Source organism: Electrona antarctica (assembly GCF_951216825.1).
Source record: "Electrona antarctica genome assembly, chromosome: 18".
Lineage (NCBI taxonomy): Eukaryota > Metazoa > Chordata > Actinopteri > Myctophiformes > Myctophidae > Electrona > Electrona antarctica.
In genome coordinates this window covers 5339305-5355862 of record NC_136799.1, presented here as the reverse complement: position 1 = coordinate 5355862, position 16558 = coordinate 5339305, and the positions used below count along the sequence as shown (strand labels likewise).

General features: G+C 44.1%; 2 protein-coding genes across 2 annotated transcripts in view; both read left to right on the top strand.

Annotated features, from left to right (window-relative positions):
• LOC306942131 (uncharacterized protein) overlaps positions 1 to 16558 on the top strand; it is a 33682-nt gene that overhangs the window by 12378 nt on the left and 4746 nt on the right. The window contains exons 5-8 of the mRNA XM_079527866.1: positions 9833 to 9937; positions 12119 to 12261; positions 14576 to 14660; positions 15955 to 16102. Of these exons, the coding sequence (XP_079383992.1) occupies positions 9833 to 9937; positions 12119 to 12261; positions 14576 to 14660; positions 15955 to 16102 (481 nt within the window). The remainder of the gene's footprint in view (positions 1 to 9832; positions 9938 to 12118; positions 12262 to 14575; positions 14661 to 15954; positions 16103 to 16558) is intronic.
• Positions 1517 to 3664, top strand: LOC306942132 (uncharacterized protein; the record flags this gene model as incomplete). Its single annotated transcript, XM_079527867.1, has 2 exons — positions 1517 to 1562; positions 2730 to 3664. 2 exons carry the CDS (start codon positions 1517 to 1519, stop codon positions 3026 to 3028), a joined length of 345 nt encoding a protein of 114 aa, XP_079383993.1. The 3' UTR covers positions 3029 to 3664.

Here is a 16558-nt window from a genome sequence, read left to right as displayed (position 1 = left end):
ACATTTCTGGATTGTTTTTAAAATTATTTGCCATGCTCCCCAGTGTGTAAAGCAGTGGTTCCCAAACGTTGTCATGTAAAGGACCCCCAAATTTACACTAATTAGCCTGTGGACCCCCATTTGAAGAGATATGCCAGGGACCCACATGAGAGAAGATTTTTATGGTTCTAGCAGTGATTCTCAACCCGTTTAATTTCAAAGACCTCCAGTTTGACATGCATTAGTCTACGGAAGACTCCCATTTAATGGCATTTCTATCTCTGAGACCCCCAATTTATATTGTAAAATCAATGTTAATCTAACTCTGAGAGTGTACAAATGGAACCAAATGGACCCATTAGGGTCCATTTGGTTCCATTTGTACACCCTCAGAGTTGCAGACCATTTGGTTCCAAACTATCATTTAGCTGGGGACCCCCTGGAACTCCTTCAAGGACCCCTGGGGGTCCCCGCCGGACCCCCTGTAACTCCTTCAAGGACCCCTGGGGGTCCCCGCCGGACCCCACTTTGGGAACCACTGGGGTAAAGAGCTTTTCTTTGGACACATGTCTTTGCCTACATTAGGAGTAATATAAGGTCCACATGTAACGATATGTGACCAGATTTGACTGAGAGACTGCCATCGCGCACATTCCAGCTTTTCACCATGAGTTAATAGCACAGGCAGACTCTTCACATACTAGAGCATGTCTGAAATAAGTGTCAGAGCTGAAATCGACATGTAAATATGAAATAAATGCTTAAACATGTAGCTAGGTGTAATGTTAGAGACCACAGAAGTGAACCTTTCAAGCCTGTTTTCTCAACTCGCTGTTTTCTGCAAGACATTACTCTATAAGCCATATCTCCAAAACTGGTGGGTCAAACTGAACAACCAATATGTCAATTTGAAGCTATGATTCCCTGCTTTCATATGACATGAAAAAACAAAAAATAAAAAAAATCCAATGGCAGTCTCTCAGTCAAATGTGGTCACATATGTACTCGCTTTGTTGCTTTTCTGTTTCTTAGTTAGTTACACGCAAAGTTGCATTGATAGTGAAATAAAATGCTTGTTTTATGCCATACTAATTGCCGTGCCCTTCTTATGTCTTATGCTTATAGAGACACATCAGTGTGTTGATGGAGGGCGAGAGACCCAAAATTGAGAAATGCGTCAACAGTGAATATTATAAATGTCCCTTCTGCAAGTATAAGGCTGCGCAGTATATGGTCCACTACCACATCATAGCCCATGCTTCAGTGAAGCACAGAGGTAGCTACTATTTATTTATTATTATTATTATATTATATATTATTATTATCAGTATATGGTCCACTACCACATCATAGCCCATGCTTCAGTGAAGCACAGAGGTAGCTACTATTTATTATTATTATTATTATTATTATTACTATTTATTATTATTCAGTATATGGTCCACTACCACATCATAGCCCATGCTTCAGTGAAGCACAGAGGTAGCTACTATTTATTTATTATTATTATTATATTATATATTATTATTATCAGTATATGGTCCACTACCACATCATAGCCCATGCTTCAGTGAAGCACAGAGGTAGCTACTATTTATTTATTTGTTTGTTTATTGAATTACAATATTGCCATTATTGCCCCATTTCGGGCACAGTTAAAGCACATTTTTATTACACATTAACTCTTCATTCCTTGTATCCCTTATTGTCGCTTTTTTGAGTGGTGTAAACCACTCCTACAACTGGCTTTGTTAGTCTGTCTGTCTGTCTGTCTGTGCTCAAAAAATGAGCATGGTTGCTACGGTCACCCAGTTCACCCGGGTGTGATTTCATTACGTCAGACATTACGTCAGACCACAGCTGATCAGGCTATATAAGACCTTACACCACTCAGTTCACACGGGTGTGATTTTTTTATGAATAGATGCCTAGTTATACTATGCAAATCTATATTGGTTTCTTGTGCACATACTGTATGTTATTTTTTGATATACTGTATCTGCAATTGTTATTTAGACGTTATTATAGAGTGTCGCAGTCCCGCCCCCTTTCATGACGACGACGGGCATTTCCCTGAAAATAGTATTTCCCATGCATTTTTCCCATATAGACGTTTCAGAAATTATTTATTCAACACATTTTGGGCGGGAACCCCTTTTGGTGTTAGCATTATGTTATGCTTTAGCTATTGAAAAATAGCAGATCTACAAGCTCGTAGCGCGCCACTCGGTGGCGCGCTACGAGCTTGTAGGTCTGCTATTTTTTTTAAATCGAAGAACGACTGACAGAAACATAGCTTTTTCAGAAAACTGTCAGGATGTAGAAGGCATTTTTAGAATCTGATCTCAGGTCAAAATGGGTAAAGACCTTTTAAGCCTCGGGACAAAGCCAACTGGGACCATGACAACTCATGACAACAAACACAATTCTTTTGGGCCGAATAAATCATTTGAAAAAAGGAGGGAAAAAAAGTGTTGTACCCTTTTTTTTCCTTCTTTCTAATTATTTGTTCGGCCCAAAATCTTTGTTGTTATATCATTAGTTGTCACGATCTGAGTTGGCTTTGTCCGAGGATTAAAAGGTCTTTAAATAAATACTTTCTGAAACGTCTATCGGGGAAATGTGTTTTCCCGGGTCCGTCGTCGTCGTCATGAAAGCGGGCGGGACTGCGACGCTCCATATAGACATTGTGCTGCTTGTGTCGTTAACTTGCTCACAACTTTGCCCCGTCGTTCCTCACTTTCTTTCAGAGTTCAGCATCATAAAGTGTGGCTTGAGCTGCAGAACGGCGACACACTTCCACTGTTGCTACTGCCCGGCAACCATCGTCAACAGAGCCCAGTTCCTGAAGCACCTGGAGCTGAGGCACCCACTGGACTCCCAGGGCCACCCGGTCCCAGAGGCCCTGGTCGAACAGCACCTCGGCGAGGCCCCTCCGGAGCACCACCAGGCGGAGGACCCCCCCCAGGGGCCGTGGTTCTCCACCTTTTTGCCTGGTGGCGGCGACCCCCCAAAAAGACTGGAGCAAGTCTCACGACACCATGTCTAACGGAAATCATCACGTGCACTGAACAAACAACGTGTGTTGCGTGCGCACACTGGGGAGAAAGGAAAAAATAATAACGTTTGCGCACGCATACAGACTATAATAGGCTAAATGAAAAAAGCAAAACCAACTATATGGGTTATGGCTTTAATTAAAACAGGGGTTTTGATGAGTGTGTTGCTGTTTTATATTTTACATGTATGCCTTTTAATTTTTTATTTTCCCCCCCAATTCCTAAGTTGTAATTTATTTTCAACACTGCTGCTGTTGAATGCATTGTATTAGTCGACAACACTGCAAAGGAGTTGAACTACTTTAGTTTAATTTAGAGAATAAATACATCTTGAATTAATGAAATAAATGAATGAAAACAGGATACATCATAATGTTAAAACGTACTCAGACTGTGCATCTGAAGGGAGACATGCCCTCTTCCTACAGCTCCAGTAGCCAGTATAGCCACCCACCCTTATTATGATAGAAAAAATAAAATCACTCCACTGGTTGATCTATTTCTATGTGATTTGGGCGTTTGGTGTTGAAATATCTCTTCATTTTAACCCATTTAGTCGAAATAAAAAAAAAGTCTTCTGAAAGAATATATTTTCAAAGATTTGTGCCGCATTTTCACAATTTAAAAAAAATAGCAGACCTACAAGCTCATAGCGCGCCACTCGGTGGCGCGCTATGAGCTTGTAGATCTGCTATTAGCTAAAGTATAACATAATGCTTAGTTAAAACACCAAAAGGGGTTCCCGTTCAGAATGGGTTAACTGCCGTTCAGCTTTGACGTGTCAGAAGCCTCACAGCACAGTACACATTGGGGATGATGTTTTTAGTAGGGGCTGTCTTAATAATAACTTAATTTGTGAGATTAATTTGATTAAAACTTTTAACGCATTGAATCCATGCTTGGATGACCCATCCAACACATCCCATAATCCCATCCACTCTGGGGAGAAAACACTACTAATTCCATAAAAGGCTGCACAATGTACAGTGGCGGCTAAAATCACATAAGCACGACGTGCTTTTTTTAACCCATTTTGACATTTTAGATTCTAAAAATGTCTTCTACATCCTGACAGTTTTCTGAAAAAGCTATGTTTCTATGTCAGTCGTTCTTCGATTTTTCAAAAATAGCAGACCTTACAAGCTCGTAGCGCGCCACTCGGTGGCGGGCAGAAACCTCTCATCTTCATATTTTAATTTTTTGCGTTTCCCCCCCCCCCCCCCCCCCCCCCAGTAAATTAATGTCCTACTACTTGATCATCCTGCAGCGTCACACAGAAGCATCAAATCTTCAAGCCCGAAGCACATTTTGAGTTTATCGAATTTGAATCCTGAAAAGTAGCCAAACAGTTTTGGACATAATGAGAGTTAAAAACATTGGCATGAAAAAAGGCCAAAATGAAACGACAAAACAAAAAGACATTAACAACCCATTTAGGACTGAGGCCGAATTTAAAAAAAAAAGAGGCTTCTAAACAGTTTTCTGAAAAGCCTATGTTTCTGTCAGTGTTTCCCAAGCTTTCCATGTCAAGGACCCCCAGAATAAGCCTATCTCACAGAATTTCCCCGCCCCCCTAAATACGCCCCCTTTCGGGGTTAGTGGTGATAGCGTGACGTCACTCCATAGACGCTACATGTTAACAGAGGTTATTTAAGAAGTCTACAACTTTTGTTTTCTCAAGGTAAGGTTTGTTCTATCTGCTCGACCTGATTTACCATCTTGTTTGCTTCATAATAATATTGGTCTGTCACATTTTTACATTAGAAAATGTACTTAGATTCTCCAGAGAAAAAAACGTGTAAATGCCCATGTTAAAGACACCACTATTTACCGGAAGTGGGCGTGGAAAGCGGGCTGTGAGATAGGCCTATTATCTGTATGTGGCCGCGGACCCCCCATCTGAAGATATGTTGTTCCAGGGACCTCCCCAGAAGCAAAGATTTGAGCTAAAAACTATATATATTCAAAGATTTACACCACATTTTCAAGATTAAAAAAGAAAAAAAGCAGATCTACAAGCTCATAACGCAGCACTTTAGCTATTTTTTCAACAGCTAAAGTTTAACATAATGCTTAAAACACCAAAAGGGGTTCCCGCCCTGAATGGTTTAACAACCCATTGTGCGCGACACCTCAAGGCATCAAATGGTGCTAAATGCTAATCGGGCGCTAACATGCACGGCCACAACACACAACGTGTTCTTACAGAATGCTATGACACCACCGTGCCTTTCAGGCTGTGCCTTGCGTGTTGGAGATGGAATCCTCCCATCCCAGCAGCACTCAGCGCACTGCGTTGTTTGTTTTTCTTTTTTCTTATTTTTTAAAAAAAATCCCCAATTTAGCCTTTATGCCAATTAATTCCTCCACACACACATTCTCTGTGTTGTCACTGTGCTGTTGTTGTTGTTGTTGGGAGCCCCCACCGGGAGGATGTAAAGCCTTCGTCCCACTCCTCCCACCCAACGCTCCAGCCCATATAGACAAATATCTGAAATATTATGTTTCTCAATAATATGATTTCTCATGCCAATAAAGCTCCTTTGAATTGAAAATTGATACAAAGGCGGGTTGTGTCATTAGAAAGCCTACTTTCCTTAGTGGAAGCACTCTGAGCCCTGAGCCTGCATTTATGCGAGCCCCGGAAGTAATCGGTAACATGGCCAACAGCATTGCAACGGCATTAGAGCTATATATGGACCAGAGCAAAAAAGAATTCCTAAAGCCTTCCCCGCACCACATCCAGGTGGGGGACAAAATGGCTGACCCATGGCCTCTCCTTGAACCACTGCTGCTGACATTGACTTATGTTCTGACAGTGTATGTGTGTGCAATGAGTCCAGTATTTATAGGTGGAGGGTTGATTGTAGCAGTGTTCACAGGTTTGTAATGGGCTGGGCTGATGAAAGTGGAACCAGGTGCAATGGGAAGTGAGAGTGGCCAAAGTGGAAAGACAGACAGAACTGGGCAGAGGGAGAGATACATGCAGAAACAGCGTTTCCACACCTGAGCCGACAGCCGCGGCCGTGTTCTGCTGTCGGCCAGCGTCTTTTTTCCGGGTTTTTAGACAGCTGGTGGATGGAAAAGAAGCTCCACCCACGCGGCTGAATGCCGCGTGGGTGGAGCTTAATTTCCATCCACCAGCTGTCCAAAAACCCGGAAAAGACACGCCCAGACAGCAGAAAACGGCCACGCCTGTCTGGTATAGGTCTGGCAACAGCTAGACAGAACTGGGCAGAGGGAGAGATACAGAAAGAGAGAAATTCGACAGGCAGAGAGCCAGACCATGACAAGAATATAAGACCATATAAGACGGAATTCAGTTCCCTGGACCCAGTGTCAGTGTTGTTTTCGTCGACTAAAACTAAGACGAAAAATGTTCGTCGACTACCTTTTTTCACTGACGGAAACTAAATGAAAACTAAGCTATGATGACTAAAACTAAGACTAAATATATTGACAATTTCGTCAACAAATAAAAACTAGACTAAAATGTTAGGAAGGGACAAGCGGACAAGAGATCCACTATAAGCCATTTTACACTTGGTTGCATGCTGAAATTAGCCGATCTACAAGCTCACAACGCATCGCAGCGCGACGCGTTGTGAGCTTGTAGATCTGCTATTTTCAGCAAGTGTAAAATCTGTCATTACGACGGCATCGAGGTCCACCAAAATACATTTTAGTCGACTAAATCAACTGTAGATTTAGTCGACTAAAACTAGACTGAACACAAAAACATTCCAGGTGACTAAAATGTGACTAAAACTAAGTGAAAACTATTCAAGAGACTATGACTAAAACTAAAATCAAAATCTGCTGCCAAAAACAACACTGCCCAGTGTATTCTTTGTGACTCGCGTCACGCTCAGTGTAGCCTCGGAAACCCAGACGTTTTGATTTCCAGGGAGAAAAACGCTCAGTGCAACCACACTGGCAGATTCACGCTCAGTGCAACCACACTGGCAGATTCACGCTCAGTGCAACCACACTGGCAGATTCACGCTCAGTGCAACCACACTGGCAGATTCACGCTCAGTGCAACCACACTGGCAGATTCACGCTCAGTGCAACCACACTGGCAGATTCACGCTCAGTGCAACCACACTGGCAGATTCACGCTCAGTGCAACCACACTGGCAGATTCACGCTCAGTGCAACCACACTGGCAGATTCATGCTCAGTGCAACCACACTGGCAGATTCACGCTCAGTGCAACCACACTGGCAGATTCACGCTCAGTGCAACCACACTGGCAGATTCACGCTCAGTGCAACCACACTGGCAGATTCACGCTCAGTGCAACCACACTGGCAGATTCACGCTCAGTGCAACCACACTGGCAGATTCACGCTCAGTGCAACCACACTGGCAGATTCATGCTCAGTGCAACCACACTGGCAGATTCACGCTCAGTGCAACCACACTGGCAGATTCATGCTCAGTGCAACCACACTGGCAGATTCATGCTCAGTGCAACCACACTGGCAGGTTCACGCTCAGTGCAACCACACTGGCAGATTCACGCTCAGTGCAACCACACTGGCAGATTCACGCTCAGTGCAACCACACTGGCAGATTCACGCTCAGTGCAACCACACTGGCAGATTCATGCTCAGTGCAACCACACTGGCAGATTCACGCTCAGTGCAACCACACTGGCAGATTCACGCTCAGTGCAACCACACTGGCAGATTCACGCTCAGTGCAACCACACTGGCAGATTCACGCTCAGTGCAACCACACTGGCAGATTCATGCTCAGTGCAACCACACTGGCAGATTCACGCTCAGTGCAACCACACTGGCAGATTCACGCTCAGTGCAACCACACTGGCAGATTCACGCTCAGTGCAACCACACTGGCAGATTCACGCTCAGTGCAACCACACTGGCAGATTCACGCTCAGTGCAACCACACTGGCAGATTCACGCTCAGTGCAACCACACTGGCAGATTCACGCTCAGTGCAACCACACTGGCAGATTCACGCTCAGTGCAACCACACTGGCAGATTCACGCTCAGTGCAACCACACTGGCAGATTCACGCTCAGTGCAACCACACTGGCAGATTCACGCTCAGTGCAACCACACTGGCAGATTCACGCTCAGTGCAACCACACTGGCAGATTCACGCTCAGTGCAACCACACTGGCAGATTCACGCTCAGTGCAACCACACTGGCAGATTCCCAGAATTGCACCTTTCTAGTTTAAGGTTGTTTTTAATCATGCTGATAACGGTTTTTAGTTTTTCATCTTTACATGCATGAGATTCTGCTGTTAATGTTTGCTTATATGTGTCATTTGAATTTCATTCATTATTTCATTTGAAATAAACCGATAAGTAACATGCTATTAGTTTCCTTTTGTTTTGTTTTGTATATTAGTTTCACTCTTGTTTAAATCCTTGTTGCAAATAAGTAGTACACATGTATAATATATAATATAGTATAGTATGTATAGTTACACTATACAGTGTAACACTGTATAGTTACACTGTATAGATACTCCACTGTTACGTTCTTAGTTTACGCATGATTCATGATAACTTTTTATATATGTGATGTATGCCATGCTTTTGTTATTGCTTAATGTAAGTCGCTCTGGATTAAGAGCGTCTGCTAAATGCCTAAATTGTAAATTGTACTCCATCTTTGAGGAAAAAAGTGAGTTGTCAGCTCCAGAGAAATGGCTGACAATTTCAGGTCAGAATCAACATTTCAGACAGTCAGTGAATGTATCAGCCAATCAGGGAAGTGAATTACTAATTATTACGCGTAGCATACAGCCTACAGAAATCTCTGTTACATATGTGTCAGATTAATAAATAATAATACAACTTTATTTGTATCGCACCTTTCATGACATGCAATGCAGCTCCAAAGTGCTTTACAGAGCAATGAAGAAAGGCAGAAGCATAAAACAACATTAAAATAATAGACAATTTACAATTTAGGCATTTAGCAGACGCTCTTAATCCAGAGCGATTTACAGTAAGCAAGAACAAAAAACATGGTAATACATCAAATACCTAAAAATAGTCATGAATCATACGTAAGCAAAGAACCTAACAGTGGAATATCTATGAATTAACTACGTATGCATACATACTATATGTCTACATAAAATGCTATCTAAGTTACATACTGTACGTTGAAACATTGCATACGCCTGTAAGGTCGTCGAGACTAAGTGCTACGGGATTATAAGACTAAGTGCCATTTCACTATGGCGGATGATTGGGAGTGAGTCTGCACTACACACACAGAGTTTGGGACGTGTGGAGCGTTGTCCCAGCGCTTTTAGTGAAGGCACTTCCAGCTTCCCTGCATGCCTTGGCTGATTTCTTAACATAAATGGAGTGTCAATGCAGTGACAGATGTCTGCCTGGTAATTAGGCTGTAATAGCTCTAAAATACACTTTCCACTTGAAAGTAGTATAGGTTGCATGTCAAGTGCACTTCAGTATATGCTATAGTGGGAAGTATGCTGCACGACTGTGTACTAGCCCAAGAGACCCCACACCCTGACAAGCACTAAGTTGGGATTGGAGGACTTGAGGCATTACATTTAGTTTGACTCAGTTCCATAGATTAATATAAAATATTGCAAACGTTGCCTCATTGTGAGCTTGTAGATCAGCTATATGTTTGCCTATTTCTTATGTAATATTTGACAATTTGGCCAATTTGGTATTAATAAAAACGTCTTAAACGTGATTAAATTGTCACTTTAGAAATGTGCAGATACGCTGCATACACTTATACTGTATGTTACTATGGTCCTTCATAGGTTGCCGTTCCCACCCACACACACTACGTGGAATCCGTGGAGATGGCGCATCAACCCACCACAGCAAATCCTCCCACTGTGACTTTGCAATATCATTCGTCATTTGTAAGTACTGACGTGTACTGACGTGTATGAAGACATCATGCATGAAAATGCCATCCTTAAAGGAAATTCTAGATTTTTGAGTGGTGCAGCCACTCCATTGAACAGCAATGTCTGTCTGTCTGTCTGACTGTCTGTCTGTCTAGAGTTGACAAAGTGGCGCTGTTGTGCTTCACACTGTGCACAGATGCATGATGGGAAGCTGAGCTGAGTTTTTAGTGTTAGTGTAACACCAGCACAGAGCACAGTGCAGTGCAGACTATGGTGTAGCACATGCATACATGATGAGAGGCAGTACAGTACAGTACAGTACAGTACAGTACAGACTACATTGTCCGACAGCCAAAAGTCAGACAACCAATAGTCTGACAGCCAATAGTCTGACAGCCAATAGTCCGACAGCCAAAAGTCCGACAACCAATAGTCAGACAGCCAATAGTCAGACAGCCAATAGTTTGATTGATTGATTGAAAATGTTATTAACAGTTTGCAGAATTACAGTACATTTCAAGCACAAACTCAATACAAAGGCTGTTAACTGTGAGTGGACGACCCAATTAAGCATTACACTTGTTTACAACAGGGTCCACCATGTTCAATTCATCAAAACATTTAGAGACGTACAAATAGACACTTCTATATAGACAAAGAACAGTACAGGAATTCATCATAATGGAGGTAAAAAGGGAAAAGAAACATATACAGTGAGGGGAAAAAAGGGGGGGCGGTGGGGGGGGGATTCAGATTTTACGGGGGCCAGTTTCGAATTGCAGCCATCCGTAGGTGCCCTTTGAGAGCGGTTTTGAAGGAGTCAAGGGATTCGCATGTCTTAATGACTGTTGGTAGGGCGTTCCACATTTTGGTGGCATAGGAGCGAAAAGAATTTAGTCCCTTGTTTGTGCCGAATCTGGGTTGAACATGATTCGTTGCACTCCCTCTGGTGTTGTGGGTGTGGACTTCGTTAACATTAAGGAAGTATCTACACAGGTACATGGGTATCTTGGTGGAGTATCGAATCTTGTGGACCAGACCCATTGCAAGATGCTGTACTCTGTCGCCGACCCTAAGCCATGCCAGTCTGTCAAAGTGGGCAGGGGTGAGGTGGGTTCGGGGGGTGAGGCCAAGTAGGAGCCTGACCAGTTTGTTTTGGGAGGTCTGGAGCCTAGTTTTAAGGGCCTTTGAGGTGCTGTGGTACCAGGAGGTGCATGCATAGTCAAAGAAGCCTTGTACAAGGGCTCCTGTTAAGGTCTTCAAGGTGTTTTTGTCGACCAGTGAGGAGATCCTGTAAAGGAATCTTGTTCTTTGGTTGACTTTTTTGATTACGTTGGTGGCCATTTTATCACCGGAAAGATTAGCCTCCAGGATGGAACCTAGGTAGGTAATTTCATCTTTACGTGTGATAACATTGTCACCCACTCTAACCAAGAAGCCATTTGCCTTGCTGAGATTACTATTAGATCCAAAGAGAATGGATTCAGTTTTTCCCAGGTGTAAAGATAGTTTGTTATCAGCGAGCCAGGTGCAGATTCTACCGAGTTCAGAGCTGAGGGCATTTTCAACCTGCAGTTTGTCCCTGTCCGAGACCAGCAGTGCCGAGTCATCTGCGAACAGGAACAAGTTGCAGTCACAAGCTGAAGTCATGTCGTTAACATATATTAGGAACAGTAGAGGCCCTAGTATGCTTCCTTGTGGAACGCCACAGCTCACTGGGAGGGGGGGGGACAGTGTTCCGTTCACTTCCACCATCTGTGCTCTCCCCTCCAGGTAGGATTGCATCCAGCTCACTGATGTGCTATCGAAACCAATTGCAGTCAGACAGCCAATAGTCAGACAGCCAAAAGTCCGACAACCAATAGTCAGACATAGTCAGACAGCCAATAGTCCGACAGCCAATAATCCGACACCCTAACAGCACCACTCAGTTCAGACGCGTCTGATTTTTTTAATGTATTCTGCGATTCGTTGATTTAACGTTTTTATTTACAATTAGGTGCTTTCGGGTGGAAACCCCATATGTCCAAATATGTCCAAAACTGTAACTTTTTAGGATTAAAAATCAAAGGTAGCAAAAATAGCATCGTTTTGAGCTGTGATACAAAATGCTTATAAAAGAAAGAAAGAAAGAAAGGTTTTGTCAGTCTTTGAGTGTGATTCATTCTGTTTTTTTTTGTTTGTTTTTTATAGGCAATTCGCCAGATTTTGGAGGCCACTTTTGAGGGCAGATCCATAGTGCAGAGTCTGGACAGAGAGCGCTCTATCACTACCAAGCAGAGGAAGCAACTGGTCAGACTCCTTGTGTCTCACCTGCTGGACAACATTGGCCAAACGTGAGTGAGCTGCATATGAACTGTGCTGGAAGAACTATACTCAAGATGTCTTACTTAAAACCAAGGGGGCAGGCAGACTTTCCAACGTTGAAGCTCTAGGTCCTAGTGGTAGGAGGAGGGACTACAGGCGGACCCGTGGATTCATGACCGGGAAACCCCTTGCAGCTGGGCTTTAACATTGAGCGCTCGGTTGCCCTACGTCACCCAGGACCTCAAAGTTGAGGTCCGGGGAGGGACTTCCGGCAGTCTTCCGGGTGCTTCAAAACGCCACTGAGCAACTTCCACTGACATGAATAGCTGGGGGGGCGGAGCTTCGCGCCAGTTCAGTCTCTATTATATATATACTCTATGCTTAAAACCCATTGAGGACGGTCGGGAATAGCCTGGCTAATAAGCCAGACCGAATCAGCCGTTGGCAAAAAATAATTGCCTGCCGGCGGATTACGGTCGGGAGAGGCTCAATTGTACGCCCATTTCCTACACCAGACAACTGGTGTGGCCAATCGGGACACGGTATGCAATATGGGCGGGCTTTGGTACAGTGCCGTTCAATGCTTGAGACCTTTGACTGACAGTAGCTCTAACCAATTGCGTCAAAGAGAAAATGTTTGAACCCGCCCCCCGGGAAACAAGATCCATACACAGCATCTCCAGACTCAAATACCACACGACAGTGTGATTTGAGTCTGGCTTATTAGCCAGGCTAGGTCGGGAACCCCTTTTGGTGTTTTAAGCATTATATGTTATACTTTCTTTAGCCATTGAAAAATAGCAGATCTACAAGCTCATAGCACGGCACCGAGTGCCTACAAGCTTGTAGATCTGCTATTTTTGAAATAAAACTTGAAAATGTGGCACAAATCTTTGAATATATATTCTTTCACACATTCTCTTAACTCTGGGGTGGGGGGGGGATGGGGGTCCACGGAAAAATACAGAACATTCTGAGGGTCCTTGACATGAAAAAGGTTGAGCACCACTAACATAGAAACTTTTAGGATTTAGAAGACATTTTGTAGAATCTGATCTGATTTCAGGTCTAAATGGGGTTAAGTAATAAGTAAGCCTTGCCGAGCCATGAGGCCCATAGGGGACATCAAGCTGTCTGGCCGCGCCAGGCTAGAGCCATGAGGCCCATAGGGGACATCAAGCTGTCTGGCCGCGCCAGGCTAGAGCCATGAGGCCCATAGGGGACATCAAGCTGTCTGGCCGCGCCAGGCTAGAGCCATGAGGCCCATAGGGGACATCAAGCTGTCTGGCCGCGCCAGGCTAGAGCCATGAGGCCCATAGGGGACATCAAGCTGTCTGGCCGCGCCAGGCTAGAGCCATGAGGCCCATAGGGGACATCAAGCTGTCTGGCCGCGCCAGGCTAGAGCCATGAGGCCCATAGGGGACATCAAGCTGTCTGGCCGCGCCAGGCTAGAGCCATGAGGCCCATAGGGGACATCAAGCTGTCTGGCCGCGCCAGGCTAGAGCCATGAGGCCCATAGGGGACATCAAGCTGTCTGGCCGCGCCAGGCTAGAGCCATGAGGCCCATAGGGGACATCAAGCTGTCTGGCCGCGCCAGGCTAGAGCCATGAGGCCCATAGGGGACATCAAGCTGTCTGGCCGCGCCAGGCTAGAGCCATGAGGCCCATAGGGGACATCAAGCTGTCTGGCCGCGCCAGGCTAGAGCCATGAGGCCCATAGGGGACATCAAGCTGTCTGGCCGCGCCAGGCTAGAGCCATGAGGCCCATAGGGGACATCAAGCTGTCTGGCCGCGCCAGGCTAGAGCCATGAGGCCCATAGGGGACATCAAGCTGTCTGGCCGCGCCAGGCTAGAGCCATGAGGCCCATAGGGGACATCAAGCTGTAGCGTGAGGCAGCTTGATGCACAAGTACACCCCCTGGACGCTAGTATGTCGCAGGGACTTACCCCAATCCAACCCTTGATGCCGAGCGCCAAGCAGGGAGGCATTCTGTCCTTATAGGATCATTTTCCTATAAGAAAATCCAATAGGATTTACACTGACACACGCGCACACACGCACGCACGCACACACACACAGTCGCGCGCGCACACACACACACACACACACACACACACACACACACACACACACACACACACACACACTGAATAGGAAATAATTATATTTTCAAAGTCACTTCCACATGTTATACATATCTTTTGTCACAAGTTAATCTGTTCTCGATACCAGCAATTCAGCAATTTGTTATATAGTCACATATTATATTGATGATTACTATCTATCACACAATGCATGCTTTCATGAATGTAACACACTTGATCAACTGTATACCTTTAACAGGCCACCGTCGGAAACCAAGAAAGCCCTTGCTCTGGCGCTGGTGTGCGAATTCCCATGCCTTATGGATGATACAGGCACTGGCTATGTAAGTTATTAATCTTATGGCACTGGCTATGTAAGTTAACTCATTGTATGGATAATGTAGGCACTGGCTATGTAAGTTAACTCATTGTATGGATAATGTAGGCACTGGCTATGTAAGTTAACTCATTGTATGGATAATGTAGGCACTGGCTATGTAAGTTAACTCATTGTATGGATAATGTAGGCACTGGCTATGTAAGTTAACTCATTGTATGGATAATGTAGGCACTGGCTATGTAAGTTAACTCATTGTATGGATAATGTAGGCACTGGCTATGTAAGTTAACGCATTGTATGGATAATGTAGGCACTGGCTATGTAAGTTAACTCATTGTATGGATAATGTAGGCACTGGCTATGTAAGTTAACTCATTGTATGGATAATGTAGGCACTGGCTATGTAAGTTAACTCATTGTATGGATAATGTAGGCACTGGCTATGTAAGTTAACTCATTGTATGGATAATGTAGGCACTGGCTATGTAAGTTAACTCATTGTATGGATAATGTAGGCACTGGCTATGTAAGTTAACTCATTGTATGGATAATGTAGGCACTGGCTATGTAAGTTAACTCATTGTATGGATAATGTAGGCACTGGCTATGTGATTGTTCTTCAAACTACATATTTATACTTATTTGTTCTGTTGTGGTGCTTGACGTGAACAGCCCTGGTATTAGCCCTGAAACAGTCATGTTTCAGGTGACACGGATGTTAGAATTTTGCACGGTCGGGTATTAGCACCCTTGCTTTAGGGGTATTAGCACCCTTGCTTTAGGGGTATTAGCACCCTTGCTTTAGGGGTATTAGCACCCTTGCTTTAGGGGTATTAGCACCCTTGCTTTAGGGGTATTAGCACCCTTGCTTTAGGGGTATTAGCACCCTTGCTTTAGGGGTATTAGCACCCTTGCTTTCCGTATTCCTAAAAAAAAAAGCATTTTAATCCATTTTCTGAAAAAGTTGTTGCAATACACAGTCTGCCAACCGATAAGGGTGCGTAGTTGAACTTGGAAAGCATATGGGGAAAAAACAGAGAAACTGCCTGACGGTCAGATAAAAATGCTTTTTATTGAACAATACGGAATCCACAGGTGCTTCGAACATCCGTGGCCCCGGGGGTGAGCACTTTACACGTGAAATCTGAACATTTTTGTACACGTTAACTTTGTAAATGTATCAAGGCGACTACAAAACAGGGGGACGTTCCGCCATGACGCTTGCGAGGGACGAGACTAGGCCCTGTACAGTATATCCAGGCCACTTGAAGATGAATTGAATGTATGTAATGTTGCAGGGGGCGTGGTACACCGCTAGCCAGAAACGCAAGCCTGCCACAGGTTTCCTAGAGGAGCGATTGAGGAACGTCAGGAAGCGTCTGAGACACCGGAAACGACAAGAGCAACAGAACTTACAGAAGGACCAGAGCGTCCCTACAACGCCAGGTTACGATCTGAAGTTACATCCCATTTACTCTTTTCAATGTCATTATTTAATCAGCTACTGTACGTCATAAGTTTGATGTCACATAATTGGGAAATTGAAACCCCTTTGTTAAATGGATCTTACTACAAATCACATGTTTAGATCATCGGTTCTTAGTCTTATCTTGACAAATGCAATCATCAAAATAGATTAATTAATTAGCAGAAATAATGGTTGCTATGTTTATGTGTGATGCATGGCCAAAGCTGTGCCTCCCTAGACAAGAACATGTATATATTGAGAACTACGGAATGTGAATTACGAAATCAGCCTTCAGCGCTTGAAGTATGTTCGCACGGCTGCAATAGAAGTGTCTATTTGTACGTCTCTAAATGTTTTGATGAATTGAACAAGGTGGACCCTCTTGTAAACAAGTGTAATGCTTTATTGGGTCGTCCACTCACAGTTAACAGTCT